The following is a 13,411-nucleotide window of genomic DNA, read 5'->3' as shown; positions in this document are numbered from 1 at the left end:
ATTTTACGATGTTTCTACAATTTACTACGAATTTCCAAAGTTGCAACCTTTTTAGATCTAGGAACTAAAGAAACCTGAGATAAACTTTCAATCTAGTCCCCAGATCTACGGGTTAATTGTGCAAAAGTCCCTAAAACTTCCCCATAACACCCTACACCTCCTTCTTCTTCTCCAATGAAGCCCCCCACGCACAACAGATCACACGCACGGTACACAAACATCTAGGCTGGCCATGGCCTTAGGCCGAAGGTTGGGGGAAAGAGAAGGGGCGGCTTGGGGAGGGAGAGGGGCGGCACACGGGGCCAAGGAAGCTCACCAGAAGGGCCTAGTGATGAGGAGGAGCGGCACAATAGGAACCTCCAGGAGGTAGTGGATCGGGGTGGGGGAGGTCGCCGTGGGGAGGGTCGTCCGGCGAGGGAGAGAGCTCGGGAAATAGCAAAACGGAATCGCGACGTCGAGGAGGAGCCGTGGCTGCAAGGAATTAGCCGGAGATGCACCAACCGGGGCTGATTTCACCAGCAAAATTTGGGGAAAAGTGGAGCTCGGGTTCCTGTTAATGGTGGAGGAGGAAGGGGAGGGTTGGGGGCTTTATATAGGAGGGGGAGGAACGGGGCAAGGTTGGAATTTCACGTAGGCGTCGTCCGGGCGGCCAATCCGGCAAGGAGGAGCTCCGTGCATGCCAGCCCCGTGGCGCCATGGGCGCCAAGTTTCGTTCCCCGTCTGCAACGTGTGTGCAGAGAGGAGGAAGATGACTGACGCGTGGGCCATGAAGAAACAAAATGTGCTAACTTTGATCCCTTAAACAACCTAGCTACCGGTGTCCAAAAATTCTCCAAAAATACTCGTTGAAAAGATAAAAATCACCAAGAATCCAATGCAATAGGAATCAACTCCAAATCTATTATGGTTTGCACGCAATTGACAAAACAAAACAGCTAAAATTGAACTTTAAATGAATTTTTGGCACAAGAAAAAAATCTATGAAAAATTTGGTAAAAATATTTGAAAATCACTAAATGGTGTTTAGTATTTGAATAAAATATTTGGGGCATAGTTGTATGGAAGAAATTGGGGTTGCTTCACAAATTTAATTTTTCGCCAATAAAAGACGAATTTCTGGGCACTCAACAACTCATGGCCAAAACATTCCTTTATGCGCAAATGATGCTCATCACAGCCAACTATGCACAAAAAGATGTTCATGATGCTTAAACATGCATGATGATGCTCGTGATGCGCGTCGTGACAAAGGTGTCGGGTTTAACACGTATTCTCACACGAAGTTCGAACTACGCGGTTTGATTTCCAAAAGTGAAGGTTCGGGAACAAGGTATGTGCTATGACTTTTATAAAGATAAACAAGGAAAAGCTCAACGAAGTTGGAGATAGGATGGTAGGATGTTTGGTGGATCGTTGGCCAAAGCTATTTTGGAATCGGATTTGAAATTTCACCGATCGTCTACTCAATTTTGGAACATCCTCTGCTCAAAATTGAAAGAAGTATTGTGAGTGGAAGGTGTTCAACTTGAAATGTTCTACCACTAGTATATTGGTCAAGATTTAAGTTCTTATATAAAATTTGTTTTTATCGGCCTCAAAAGTTATTCTCAATAGGAGAAGTTTTTAACATCTAGCGAACAATTTAAGATGTTTTTGGGTTCTTAACTCTTAGCAACTTGGAGTTAGATCTCACTTATTTCTTATTCCTTTGTTGATTCTTTGATTTAGTTTCTTAATCACTTTGATGATTCTCTAATTTAGTTGCTTAATTACTAGGGCTGTCACATTTGCACTTTGAGGGCTTGCCCGAGCTCCTCGAGTTCTACGACGAGCGCCGTGCTGACCACTTGTGTGGTCATGGCAATGTAGAGCAGCAGGGGCTCTTCCGGGGTCAGCGAGACCAAGGTCGGAGGCGAGGCAAGAAAGGCTTTAAGCTTATCAAAGTCCTTCTGCACCTCTTCGTTCTACTGGAACTTGTTGGATTTCTTCAAGAGCTTGTATAGGGGCATGGCACGCTCCCCTAGCTATGAGATGAAGCGGCTCAGGGAGGCCTAGGACCCATTAGCTTATGTACACCCTTGAGGTTGGTGATCGCACCCAAGTTTCTGATGGCGGCAATTTTCTTCAGGTTGGCATCGATGCCGCGCTCGGAGACGATGAAGCGCAATAGCTTGCCCTTGGGCACCCCGAAGACACACTTCTTCAGGTTGAGTTTGATGTTGTAGCGGTAGAGACACTCATATGTGTCTCTCAGGTTGGCGATGAGCTACTCCATCTTGCGTGATTTGATGATGATGTCATCAATGTAGACTTCCACTATATCCCCGACAAGGTGGTCGAGGCAGAGGTTCATGCACCTCTGGTACGTGGAGTCTGCATTCTTGAGCCTGAATGGTATCATGAAGTAGCAATATGCTTCGAACGGAGTGATGAATAAGGTCGTGAGCTAGTTGGACTCCTTCATCGTGATCTGTTGGTAGCCCGAGTAGGCATCGAGGAAGTAGAGGATCTGGTCAATGCGAGGCAACGGGTATGGCACCTTAGGGCATGCCTTGTTCAAGCTTGTGTAGTCCACACACATGCACCATGAGTCATTCTTCTTCTTCACCAGCAGGGGTTGGCTAGCCACTCGGGGTGGAAGACCTCTTTGATGAACCCGGCTGCTAAGATCTGAGCGATCTCTTCGCCGATGGCCTTTTGCTTCTTATCATCGAAGAGGCACAGGCGCTGCTTCATAGGTTAGGCATCCGGCCTGGTGTCAAGGGCGTGCTCAGCGACTTCCCTTGGCATCCCCAGCATGTCAATGGGCTTCCATGCGAAGATGTCCCGATTGTCACATAGGAAGTCAACGAGCTCATCTTCCTATTTGGCGGATAGCGCAGTGCTGATCCACGCCACCTTGTTGGAGTCCTCTGGGTCAATCTGGGTTTCCTTGGCGTCCTCCATGGGTTTGAAGGTTCCCAAGGTTCAAGCCTTGTTGGATTCCAGGGCGTCCTCTTGCATGATATGCTGGATCTCGAAGAACTCAAGGGAGCAGATGGTCTCCGTTGCATGCTTACTCCACATGGTTGGCGCTGACTATGATCAAACCGCAGGGCCTAGGAATCTTGAGCTTGAGATAGGTGTAGTTCAGGATCACCATAAACTTGGCGTAGCATGGCCTCCCAAAGATTGTGTGGTAGGACCCTTCAAAGTCGACCACCTCGATGTGGAAGTTGGCGCAGGTTCCGAACATGACGGGCAGGTGAATCTACCCCGGGGGACTGCCTGCTTCCCTGGGATGACCCCGTGGAAGGGTGCCCCAGTTGGTCGGAGCTCCGATCTCGGGATCTTCATGTCATCCAGGGTAGCAATGTACATGATATTGCGGCCGGAGCCCCCATCCATAACGACCTTGGACAGGCGGGAATTGGCGATGATCAGAGCCACCACTAGAGGAAGCCTCCGAGGCACCCTGATGTGGTCAGGGTGATCCATCCTGTCAAAGATAATCGCTATATCCGACCACATAAGGTAGGTCTCAATTTGGGTCAGACCTTGATGCTGCGACTCTTTTTTCATAAAAAAATTCGTATGATGGGGTCCACACTTAATACTTGCCTAGTCGTGTTCTTCCTCTTGTGACTCCCGTAGAAGTTGCGACCATTGCCTCCTCTCTGAAGGTGTGGTTGGTGGCGATGTCCAGCAGCTCCTTGGTAGAGTGGGGCTTGGTGCACATGAGCTTGTGGATAAGGGTCTCACAGGTGGTCCCCAAGTTAAACACCCCGATCACATCGGCGTCAACCACATCGAGTAGCTCATTGCATTGCCGGGAGAAATGATGGATGTATTCCTAGAGCATTTCCCCCGACATCTGCTTGTAGCTCTTGAGGTCCCAAGTGTTGCCGGGTTGGGTGTACATACCCTGGAAGTTGCTGATAAAAATCTGGTGGAGGTCAGACCAGTTGTGGATGCAGTCCAGCTAGAGATATTGCAGCCATGCCCGAGCAAAATCTGCGAGAAAGATTGACAAGTACTGAATGATGAAGTCATCACCATTGGTGCCACCGGCTCAGCAGGTGAGCTGGTAGTCCTCTAGCCCGATGCTGGGATTTGTGTCCCCAGCATACTTGCTGATGTTGGTTAGGGTGTGGAAGCACTCGGGGAAGGGCTCGGAGCATATCCTCCTCCCAAATGCCTTCAAGCCCTAGCCATCTTCAGCGGCCGCGGTGGTCATTGCAGTCATGATGACGATGTCTATCAAACTCTGCACATTTGCGGCGGCCATGCTTGGATCATGCAACCTGCCCAAGCAGCTATTTGCCGAGGCCATGGGGCGTCGTGGTGCTAGCTCCCCTCCCGCGGCTTGGCTAGCCTCCTGCTGGCCACCTCTAGGTGCGGCGGGTGCGCGGGAACCCTGGGGGCCACCTGCGCTCCACGTCCAGTGGCTGCTGCTCACCTCTTCTCTCCATTGGAGGGAGCTCTCCACCTGCTGGACCATCACGGTCTCGAGCAGATCCTTAAGCTTGTGATGGATGCGCAAGCCCTTAGTGTCCTGTGGCTCAGGGATTGAATGCAGGATCATTGCCGCGGCCGCCACGTTCTGGCTGGCACGGGCGAAGCGGTGGACTCCGTCTTCTTTGCACATGATCTGCTCATGCACATGATGGGAATGGTCGTAGGCTACTCTGGCTGCCTGTTCTTCGTGCTGCTTGCTGAGCTCGGCGCACTCGCGCTCCAGCTACGCGTGTTTGCTGTTGAGCTCCGCCGCTTCATTGATGAGGCGTTCCACTTTCTTGGGGAGGTATGCCATGCTCTCCTTTGACGTGTGATGGATTGGCTGCATGCGCTGCCCGTCAAGAGTGGTGTGCTCGGCAAGCTCCACCATGAAGCACTCCCTTGACAGGTTATCACAGTAGATGAGCTCCACCTCCAACGAGGAGCTGCTCACGGAGTGAATCTCCATGAGGTCATGGAAGGATGCAGGCACGTACCCCACTGCACCGACGAACGTGGGGTTCATGGGGTCGAGGTGGAGGCTACGCTCGAGGTCTAGCTAGAAGAGCTAGGCTGCATCCCGAAGACCATACGACAGTTGAACCGTAGGGTCTCAGAACTCACTCTCTAGGGGGAGTGGGGCCTCTGCTGAGAGCTAGGTGAAGATGTTGGCGAGCGCATAGAAGGTGCGCTTGGAGGCCTCGGGCTTGGGGTTCGCCCCGAGGTGTACATCGATCTAACACGCTAGGGCATCGGCATCGATGGGCAACACGGCGGAGCTGCCACTTGCAAGCGCCCCCTTCAACTTAGGCTGGATGGGGAACCCCTCCTCGAGGAGGTGCAGGTGACCTAGCTGGTTGGCAACGAAGTCCAGGTTTCTAAAGCGGAAATCCTGAGTTGGAAGAAAGCTAGGGACAAGTTACAACTTGCCCTGAGTGTTAAAAGTGAACTCGAGGCTCCCAAAGCGAATGGTTTCACCAGGTGAAATGAACTTGAATCCCCATTTTTGAGAATTCAAGTCTACGCACCACGATGATAGTCCCAGGGAGGCTATCTCGTGCGAATCCCTATCTCAGATAGTACAAATCCATACAACACAGAAATAGAGAGAGAATAGAGTACAATAGCATCATAGATAACATGAGTATGAGTACATCTCAGCGGCACATGCTGGTAAAGGTCCGTCAACACTGATTCAAGAAAGGTAAAACATCTATGCAATGGATGTCGAAGCTATGACGAACTCCATCTTCAGAGGCGACTTGAGCGCAGCACGATCCCTAGTCCTCCCAACCGTCCTTATCGAAGTCATAGTCGGGCTCCAACCATGAAAAGCCAGCATCTACCCAAGAAGCGGGTAGGCCATGTCAACTCCCAAAAGCAACAAAGTCAAGGAAACGGGGGAATTATACTACATGCATGGGTAAAAACCTATGTATGGCTGTTGTAGTTTATGCATCAGTAGCAAATCAAGTAAGCGAAGCACATTATCCTGAGGTCAACACCTCAATCAAGGAAGTCTGCACAAAACACCAGATCCTTAACCCAAGGGTCCAGCACCCAAACACACTAGGCGATGTGAGAGCTCCCTTCCCTCACATCTCAACGGCAACCGCCGGACTATCTCAAAAAGAGGGAAGGTAGAAGCACAAGAGAAGTCTAGTTAGAAGTAGTGGTAGTCAACAGCACTGTCCATACTAGTGGACACAGACTATAGCTATAGATTTATACACTCTGTAGAGGTTGTACAACTATACCCGCATGGGTGGAGCGTGAACGGTAGCTATACGTCCAAACCCCACCTAACAGCTGGAGCCCTAGTAAGTGGATAGCTCTCTCCTGTTTCCTCGAGTCTAGAACCATCCTCAGCTGCAGGGCACGCTGTCACCAGAGAGGACCTCGAAGTTGTTAAACCTACCTATGCTGGGGTGCAGTCTGGTCAGAGCAGGCCAACGCCTCGAACTCCTTACACGATCCTCCAATCCACCTACAGGCAGAGCACTATCCGCTACTAGTCTCAGACCGAACCCTGCCCAAACGTAAGCAATCAGTAAGTATGAAAAGTAGCTGCTGTGACTAGTGGTAAACTGACTCAGTCCTTAAGAGGTTGACAGCGAGCACTCTACCAACAAGTACGTTCCAAAGCACCTGCTGTGTACAAGTACGCCACCTACTCCTCAGTAACAAACAAGGTACCTGCCACAGGTACGGGGTATAGAGATACTCCAGAAAGCTCTCTCCAGGCAGCCATAGCTCACTCGCGCCAAGAACACATCAAGGGGTCACACTCATCCAAAACACATGCCAGAGTGTTCAAGAAATCCCATCATCAAATCCATGCCCATCCATAACTCAAAAGCATGTTTATGGATAAATAAGCGATGGACTAGCTAGGGGTCTGGAGCTAGTCCACAAAAGTAGGTAAACAAGGAACATGATAAACAACTATCAAGGCACGGCTAAAACATTGGCTATGCAATCCATCATCATCGAGCAAGGAATATAAGTAAGGTGCTAGCAACTAAGCATGCATAGGATCTATATGATTCAGAATGATATGACACCTTGTTCGTAGTCGATCAGGTCCTCCTCAGTGTAGTTGGGTCTTAAAAGTCTTCTTGGTCGTAGCTCGGGTCTGACAGAATGAGAGACGATGAAATGTAAATTAAACGACATTACATCTAGGCAAAAACTCCAAGAAAGCCAAATTTAGAATATCCAAATAACACCAAACTAGCTACAAATAGCACAGGCTCCATTTTACGAATTTAATACAATTGGTTTCATATTTTTCTGAGTGAAAATGAATTAGTTATGAATTTTGAATGACCAAACGATTTATTTAATTATTTAATTAATTTCATAAAACATTTATTAGGGGTAACACGTGTCATCATGGGTTGGTCCACGTGTCACGCTGACGCCAGCGTTGACTTGGTCAACGGTTAACGTTGACCCGATCAACGGTGGGCCCCTCCGAGTCAACAGGCCCCACGACTGGACCCCATAGGTGGGCCCCACTGGTGGGCCATGTGGTGCCTACGTGGCTGCCACGTGGTTGGTCACTCAGCGGCACGGCACGGCGCACGTGTGTGCGCGCCTGGCGCGGTGTGTCACGGGCGTGGGCAGGCACGGTGCGGGTGCGGGGCTGGCATGGTGTGGCACAAAGGCACGGGCGTGCGGCACGGGGCAGCAGGTGCGGAGTGCGCACGCGTGGATGACGGCGAGCGCAGTGCCAAACTGCAGAGCGGCAGGGCGCGCGCAGGCGAGCGAGCGCGGTAGTGAACGGGCGACCACGAGCGCGGCGCTAAGGCGGGCGCAGGGCACCGGTGACCCAGGCTCGCGGAGGTCGGCAGCGACGCACGACTGGCAGCGCCTAAACTATGGGACGGCGGCCTAGGCTACTCTACGGCACAAAAGAAAGGGACTAGGAGGCGGCTTACAGCGGCGCCCTGGTGAAGACGGTGGCGAGCGATGGTGGCGTCAGAGCTTCAGATGGCACAGTGTGGTGACTCCGGCAACTGCTCCGATCCTCCTTTCCCACGAACGGCGCCCTCTTTCTCTTCCCTTCTTCTCTTCTTCTCCCCTCCTTCCTTCTCCTTCCCCTCCTTCCTTCTGCTTCCTTTCTCCCCACGGCCCTCCTCTCTGCTTTCGGTGGCAAGCGGCAACGGGCGGAGCTCGAAGAGGGATGGCGAGCTTGTCTCTATTTAAGGGCGCGGCAAGGCTGTGTAGTGGCAAAACTAGCAACGGCCATCCATCCCCGGCGGTGCACAAAGGGAGCGGCGTGGCGTCCATCCGTCGGCGTCGTGCTAGGACAAAGGGTGCGGGGGGCAAGGGCATGGCCGACTTTTCCTCCGGGCGGAACCTCCTGGAAGTGGGACATGGCAGCAGCGGTGCCGTGGTGCGTGCAAGCGTGGCATGGCGCGCACCCGTGACCGCGCACATGTGACGCGCATGTTGGCAAGCGCGACGAAGAAGATGAACAGAGCCGGCTTGGTGCGGGCGAAGGGGCGTGCAGGCGAACGGTTGGGCTAGCGCTGCTGGGCTGTGCGGTCTGCAGTGCTGGAAGCGGCCCGGTAGCGGAGGCGGGCGTGCGTGCGCAGGCAAGGCGAGCGGCGCGTGCGGTTGTGGGCCGGTAGCAGCCTGGCGGGCTAGGCAAGGGGTGCGGGTGATCTGGGCCGAGCGGGTCGGTGAGTTAGCAGGCCGGGTCAGGGGTTAGCTTTAGGTTAATTTTTGGTTTTTGTTTGTTTTAGTTGTATGTTTTGAATTATGTTTGAATTTTGATTTGAATTCAGAATTCAAACCTCACACAAACAAGGACTCCAAATAAAATTTGAAAAGAACCAAATCAAGCCAGACATGCTTTTGGAAAAGAAATTTAGGGTGAGATACAGATTTATAGCTTTTCAAATGAGCACAACATTCATCCAAAAAGTTTTAAATTTTTTGAAATTTCACACATTCAAATATTACAATTTTTGGAATATTCCACCCGGGGTGGTGCCGCCACTGGCGCTGAGACTGAAGGAGGCCATCGAAAGCTAGCGAGGAATGCTCGATTGTCCCTACTTAGTGCGCCAACTGTCGATGTTTCGTACCATCGACTAGTGATTGTACATCGTGCTCTGCTCACTTTCGATGGCTAACACACAACAGACAAGGAGTTATACTGGTTCGGGATGATCCGTACGTCGAGTTTCGGTAAGAGTCGTGTTCCTTGGATCAAGTGCATTGGGCTTACAATGGGGTTCTTGCAAGAAGGTATTCGTGCGATGTGTGGGTATATGAGTGGAATGCGAGGGAGGGAGAAAAGTGGCCCAGTTCCCTTTATTTAGGCCAGGGACTGGGCAACAAATTTAAGAAATGGCAGGGGTCCTCGACCTCAGAGGTCGAGGGTTGTGGTGTGGTTGGGTCTTTCTTGTCCTGTCCTCTCGGCCGATCATGGGCTTCACATGCCATGTACGGTGGCTCCTGTGCGGTGTGGACGGCTTACACGTGGCCTGGCCAGCTCCGCGACGTGTTCCGTCCTGTTCGCCAACCCCGTGGTAGTGAACGGGACAAGAGACATTGCTGGCATCTGTACCAGTAATGAGTGGGTGGGCCGTGGTCACTGGCCTGAACGGGGCATGCAGCTCATCACGGCTTTCCCTAACCTCTTTAATGCGCTCACGGCTGCTCCATGCCGTAATGTCTATCGCTGGGTCCCACCTCACCTGCGGGCCCGTACTGTGGCTACCGTGGGGGCAGGGTCTTGATCTTGATGGGTCGCCCCAGCGACGAGGGTGATGATGACGTCGGGGCACGTGGGCACATATGCCGCACGTGGCCTCACTTTGCAGGTCGTCCTGGGCGGTCTGAAGGGTGTAGCCTCACCCTTGGACCCCCTGGCTAAAGGTCGGCTCCCCTCGCCAAGTCACATCCTCCATGTGGGGCGGTTAGGGAGACCATGTCCTGCATTTAATGCCTCCAGTACAATGCAGTTCTTCTTAAGTCAAGGAGTGGGTGAGGTGCTGTGGGCCCCTTGCGGGCTCCGCCCTCGATCTAGCTGGACTGGCAGGTTATAGTCCTCAGCCCCCGATCAAGGAAGGTCGGGAGATGGGCCGCGGTGTCTCCTCGGCTGCCTCTAGCATGCTTCTTCACTATTGGACTCTTGGCCTTTTTGCGTCTTTGCTGCCTTGGATTCCTTCCCCGGGTACCCTTGGTACAGGGACCCGTTAGGTTCCACACATGATAGGCAAGATATGGATAGGTAAGGCCAAATCCACTTTGGTGAGTGCTTTATTAGATGCAGATTAGGCAGGACATCCAGATTATAGGAGATTCAGCAGGGGCTTTGATGTTTTCTTTGGCAGCAATCCTATTTTGTAGCGTGCAACATAACATGTCACCGTTTCACGCTCAAGCATTGAAGGTTCAAAGCAGTGGCAAATGAAATATCTGAGATAACGTGGGTTCGAAATTACTTAATGAGCTATGAATTCGACACTCTCCTACAGCTTGTTTTTGGTGTGACAACATTGGAGCAAAGTACCTTTATAATGGTCCTGTTTTTCATGCATGAACTGAATATATAGAGATTGACTATCATTTTGTCAGAGAACTTAATTGTAACTTCAAAATAGCTCATGAGGTTTACTAGCAGAAATGCCCGTGCGTTGCTACAGGTCCTTACTTGCTCTCACGTTATTATTTGCTCGTTCCTAATATAGATCCACACATGAAAATAAAAAAATCACAGCTTAACCGTTCCTAATATAGATCCACACATGAAAATAAAAAAATCACAGCTTAACCTTTGCTCTATCCATTGGGAGGGTTGAAGGTTTCTCGAGTATGCTAGTTCAACAGGGAGGGAGGCCGGTTTTTAACCCTGTGAGGTGGTTCAAGGGGAGGGTGCACCGGTTTATTGCAAGATAGGTTGATTTTTCATCTACTAGCAATTTTGCCCGTGCGTTGCAACGGGATTCATTACACACCCTAGCCCAATAAATATGTACCAAACTCGCATTATATCTTGATCTATGTCCCACATCACTTATTTCCAAAACGGCACTAAATTATAAGCAGAAAATTTTAAGAAATAATAATAATAATCAAAATAGTAGTGCAAATCATTCCTTCGCTCTTAGCCTATAAAATCCTAAAATTAGCAAATACATGGACTTTAGCCCTATTATTCATATACAATTTGGATTTCAAATACCCAATTATTATTTTATCCTCCATATCTTTATGTACATTTCAAAATTCCAAATATGAGCTCTTGCTCAAATTCTGAAACCCTAAATCAATTTCAAGTGGTATTTAGAAAATCACTAATTCATATCCTTTTTATTGTATGGAAAAATTCTTTCAATGGTTTGTGATATTATTTTTCTAGCTCCATGAATTAATTATATTATTTTCTAATTTTGTTTCTAAAACGAATAGATACCAACTTTATTTTGCACTAGTCCATCTAAATACATAACCGCCTAGACAACTATATAGATTATTAACATACGTGAAGATATGTATCAGCGTATGGATGATGTCATATACGGATATAAAGACACAAATTATGCGACTGGTTTTTTTATTCTTGATAGCATAATACCCGTGCGTTGCTACGGTGAAACTCATTCTTAATCTCTATAGTTGGTTGATGTAAAGTGTTCCTTTTCCTTGTGTTTGATCACTGGAATACACATGTTGTATGGCTGCCAAAAGAGTATTTGGATGTTGCCAAGCTTTTTGTGCATGCCTCGTGTATAATCTTCTAACACTAACACCTTTGCTAGGGCAGTTTCTACACGTTTTGTTTTTATCCTTCATGACTAAATTTGGGCAATGTATGATCTTTTCCCAGTCCATCTGAGTTGAGTGAATCTGAGTTGGGTGGCTGAATCATGAGCAAACTGAAGCTCTTTTCTTTTCTTCCCATGAACGAAATATGGTTCAGTTCCTTATGATCAATCGGTTTGTTTTCCTCAACTCTCATTATCAGTTCCTGGCAAAGCATTTTAAAACTATAAGTGCATATAGTGGAATGGGCAGCGCCAGCAAGGGCACACCACAGACATAAGCTCAGAGTCCGCACCAAACATCCACACCACCTTAATGCCCCGACTTGGGTTACAAGCCCGCGCAACTAAGCTCGACGAGGATGGCTCGCGAGGATGAATATTTTAGCTGGTGCGGCACTGCTTCGGATGGCGAGGTGGTACTAATCTAAGGAATAGGAAATTATAGGTGATCATATATTGGCAACTTTTTCTCTCCGTCCAAGACGGGCCACCGCTTTTTCTGTTTTGAAAAAAAACACAGGGAGGCTCTTCATTGTTGTGCGAGTCTCGATAGCTTGCAAGCTTCTTGCTTCCCCTGCTCGCGTTGCACGGTTCGCTTTTATAGATCAGCTCATCTACGGCACGGCTAATCACGAACGCATCAATGATGGTCTGGTCAAAAGACCGTGTGTTTAATTGCTAAGCACGTAGCTATATTATACAGAGCCTCTGGTGGACAGCTCACGCTGACCTGTGGGTGCCCACCATTCCCGCGGATAAGAATCAGGAAGCAACCGCAAGGCGCTAGTGCTTCGGATCCCTACTCTGGTCCACCATCCATGGGGAAGGCTCATCCCCTCCTCTCCTCCGCTTCTCCTCGCCTTCGTCTCACCTCCGCAGTAGGTAGCAATCAAAATCTCTTTTATTGGCGGTGTTTCAAAGACTCGATCGCTAGCCATGATTTTCTTGCACTTCCCTGCTCGCATCTTCTCCTTGCAGGCAATGGCGTTCCCCTGCTGTCCGTGACATCAGCACGCCCCACTGCTCGAGGTAGCAGGAGGAACGCGAGGTCGAGGGCCCTTAGCGTGAGGTGCGAGCAGGGAGCCAAGGGCGGCGGCGGCGGCGGGCTGGACGTGTGGCTAAGCCGCGGCGGGATGCTGGGCTTCATGGGGGTGGTGGTCGTGGAGCTGACCACCGGCAAAGGGGTGCTTCAGAACGTTAGCCTGACCGCCCCACTGCCGACGGTGGCGCTGGGGCTCGCTGGCGTGGTCGGGATCTTCACGGCCTTCATTATCTTCCAATCCGGGTCGCAGGACTGATTCCCGAACAGGATTGCATCCTGAGCTCTGGCGCTTCCATTATTCGAGCGCGGAGACGGGGAAAGAAAGTGGACCCGTTAATCTTACCTATTACCACGCCGTGGCCTCCTCGTGCACAGCGGCCATTGCCGCCGCCGGCGGGCAGACCATGCCGTGGCCTCCTCGTGCGAGACCCCCTCGCTTTCCCGCCGCCACGCAGGCTTCCTGGAGATGGAGGCGGAGGACCTCCTGGAGGCGACAGCGGCGCCGTTGTGGCCGTGGAGCGGAGGTCACGGCGCCCCACTCCGGCATCCGGCATCGACGCCTTCATCCTCTACAGCCCCCGCATCTTCATCGGCGCCGGCATCACCG

The 13,411-nt window shown here is 50.5% G+C and overlaps 1 protein-coding gene across 1 annotated transcript; it reads left to right on the top strand.

Annotated features, from left to right (window-relative positions):
* The first annotated feature begins 12,580 nt into the window (after positions 1-12,580).
* LOC117864618 (stress enhanced protein 1, chloroplastic) lies at positions 12,581-13,060 on the top strand. The gene is made up of 2 exons (XM_034748744.1): positions 12,581-12,644; positions 12,741-13,060. Exons 1-2 carry the CDS (start codon positions 12,581-12,583, stop codon positions 13,058-13,060), a joined length of 384 nt encoding a protein of 127 aa, XP_034604635.1.
* The last annotated feature ends 351 nt before the right edge of the window (positions 13,061-13,411 follow it).

Source organism: Setaria viridis, chromosome 7 (assembly GCF_005286985.2).
Source record: "Setaria viridis chromosome 7, Setaria_viridis_v4.0, whole genome shotgun sequence".
In the NCBI taxonomy this organism is placed as follows: domain Eukaryota; kingdom Viridiplantae; phylum Streptophyta; class Magnoliopsida; order Poales; family Poaceae; genus Setaria; species Setaria viridis.
This window is presented reverse-complemented; position numbering and strand designations above follow the sequence as displayed.